The 3268-nt window shown below is 21.7% G+C and overlaps 1 protein-coding gene across 1 annotated transcript; it reads left to right on the forward strand.

Annotated features, from left to right (window-relative positions):
• Nucleotides 1-747: 747 nt before the first annotated feature.
• On the forward strand, nucleotides 748-1980 carry LOAG_13875 (hypothetical protein; the record flags this gene model as incomplete). Its single annotated transcript, XM_003149379.1, has 2 exons — nucleotides 748-883; nucleotides 1676-1980. The coding sequence occupies 2 exons, from the start codon at nucleotides 748-750 to the stop codon at nucleotides 1978-1980; spliced, it is 441 nt and encodes a 146-aa protein (XP_003149427.1).
• Nucleotides 1981-3268: the final 1288 nt, after the last annotated feature.

Raw genomic sequence — 3268 nt, forward strand, 5'->3', positions numbered from 1 at the left:
TATATATATATATTATTATTATTATTATTTATATATTATTATTATTATTATTATTATTATTATTATTATTATTATTATTATTATTATTATTATTATTATTATTATTATTATTATTATTATATTATATATTATATATATATATATATATATATATATATATATATATATGCTGAACACATTAACCAAAAAATTAATTATGTTGATTAAAATTATTTTCGACGTTATAGTTTCAGTAATATTTACACTTAGTTGAATTTATTATCACCAAAAATATCTATTATTTCAACGTAATTAAAAACTCGTTAATTGCAATTCTAATTATAATTCTAGTACAATGTAATTATCGTAAGACTGAATAGCACTAATACTCTTGGCTTAAATTCTAGAACTATTTTGCCTTTTTTTCTCGCTTTTTTTCACTTTTATTTTTTTTTTCAAGAATTCCTACAATGGGAAGTCAAACAATAACGGAGTTAAATTGGAACAAGTAAAAGAAGAAATCAAAAGCCTAAAAAAACTGTGAAAGCTATAGAGGTAAAATGTAAAATTAAATAAATTAAAATTAGAATTTGAGCAATTTAATCGATTAAATTAACGAAAATTATTTCATAATTCAAGAAAAATTTAATCCCTCTTAACGTTTCTAGCATAAACGTTTTTAATTTTATGAATTTAAAAATAAATTTTTAAATAATAGCGTTTAAAAAAAAAGCTAAATTACAGGAAGCAACTAATGCAAATAATAAAATGGAAGCATATCGTAAAGCAATGAATCTAAATTTAGTACCTAGAGGACCATCAACAATAACTTTATTATCGACAACAGCGCCAACGATTATTGATCAATCAAGGATATTTTTGGTTTCATTAAATGAAAATGCTAGTTAGTTTTAAATTTTAAATTATTGATTTTTGCTTGATACTACTATCTATTAAATGTCTTTTATGATAAAATATGTGATTCATCATCTTCTAACAATGGTAACATTTCAATAACATTTTCAAAATTGGTTATACACTTGGGAAATTTTCAAATTATCCCATAGGAATAAATGAAAATGAATCAAATTTTGGATAAACATTTTAACATTTGATAATTTGTTGAATAATATCAGTTGGTATAAATTGGTTTTGATCAATCATCAAAACTAAGGATTAAAATGTTGATAATTAAAGTTTAAATTGATAAAAGATTACGTGGAAAATTTCCGGATCATGCATCTTATCATGCATTATCGGATCACGTATCTTATCATACATTGTCTAATTACGACAAGTTTCTCAATACTATCATTTGATATGAATAGTTTGATGATAAATTGATATGATGACAAGAATCAAATTTGTAATAACATCAATGTCACACATAATTTGATGATAAGTTATCATTAGTGATATTAATTAGTTAATGAAAATATCAAAAAGAAAAGTCTAAAATGAATTCTTTTTTGTTTCGTCTTGTTTTTAAAAAACAAAAAAACAGAAAAATGACGAAAATTATCACCAGTGATATTAATTAGTTAATTTACTTTTTATGTTGTTTTTTTTGAAAAAAATTAATTTTTATTTTTATAAAATACCAATTAAATTGGTATATTTAATATTTTTCCTTTTGTTTTTAGTTCATTTTTTTTTTAGTCGCTCTTTTATTTATTTATTTTCTTTTTTTTTTAAGCATCTAATTGGTCAGAATGGAGTAATTGGCAACGATGTTTCTGTGGAAAGCAAATTCGAACACGTGTATGTCATTATGAAACATCATTTTTAACAAAAGGATGTAGAGGTAAAAGTTATGAATCACGTTCATGTGATCAAAGTGATCATTGTCCAACGACAACAACGCCATTCTCAACAACAACAGCGCCTTTAACAACAAGCATGAAAACAAAATTTCGAAAAGCATTCTTACATCAACCACTTTCTATTGCGACAATGCAAAAAACAAATGATTTGAAAGGGAAATATTTGATAACTTCATAATGTGAGCAATAATATTAGTCAAATTATTAATGGGAAGAATAAATTTACAACAGTAACATCTTTTTTTTTAAATATTTAATTAAAATGATATTTTAAGGTTTAAACTTTAAAATTGAAACATAAAATTTAAACTTATCACGATATCATCATATTATGTTAAGCATGATTGTATTCATGCATCACTGTGAAATTATCAAGGATTATCATGCATTATTGTTATCTTATCAGAACTGTTATGCATAATAGCTTCAGATTTATCGAACATTTTATCATATAGCATTAGAGTAAAGATTATAATGGTATGCTTACATGGAATGAAAACAAAAATTTTTGCTCATAAATGATAAAGCATAAAATTGAAAACTGATAATTAGAATTAGTTTTTCAAATTAATTATCAAAGTAAATATTAGAAGTAAATTATTTCAGTATCTTATTTTCTTCTCTCTCCTTTCTTTTAAGTTATTTATCAGTGATTAATATGTTCTGTTCGTGTAAACTTACATTTATAATAATTTTTTAAAATGATGAAGTATGAAATCTTGCTGATAATTTCAAAATGGATTAAGGCTGTTCCTATTTTATTTCATTTCTATTAGGGATTTAATCTATTTGAAATTAAAATTTAGAACTAAAAAGTGGAAAAATTTTTTACTCTATATTCAGGAAAATAATTTTTCCATTTTACAATTTTTGTTTTTGTTTTTCCATTTTTTTTAAAAAAAAAACGATATGAATTCAGCAATTAATGCAATTCGTTTGTTTTGTTGTTTTATTGTTCTTATCAAATTTGACTATTGTATTACATGCATGGATATCGGAATTAAAGCAATAAATATGATAAAATTGAGGAATTTATGCTAATTAATAAGTGCTTAATTACTATCAGAATCCAAGCAATAATAACGATAAAATTGAAAAATTTTGTGCTAATAAGAAGTAATTAATCAGTACTAGAGTTCACATAATAGTGACGATAAAATTGAAGAATTAATGTAAACTGCTATTAATTAATTAGTATCGGAATTCGAATAATAAAAATGATAAAATTTAATGACTGATGTAAATTACAAGTAATTAACTAACCTCAGAATTTAATTAATAATAATGATAAAATTGAAGAACTCATGTTGACTACAAGTAATAATATCAAATTCAAATAACAATCATAATAATAATAACAATAATAACAATAAAAATAATAATAATAGCAATAATAATAGTAATAATAATAATAATAATAATAATAATAATAATAATAATAATAATAATAATAATAATAATAATAA

Source organism: Loa loa (assembly GCF_000183805.2).
Source record: "Loa loa unplaced genomic scaffold supercont3.276, whole genome shotgun sequence".
NCBI classification, from domain to species: domain Eukaryota; kingdom Metazoa; phylum Nematoda; class Chromadorea; order Rhabditida; family Onchocercidae; genus Loa; species Loa loa.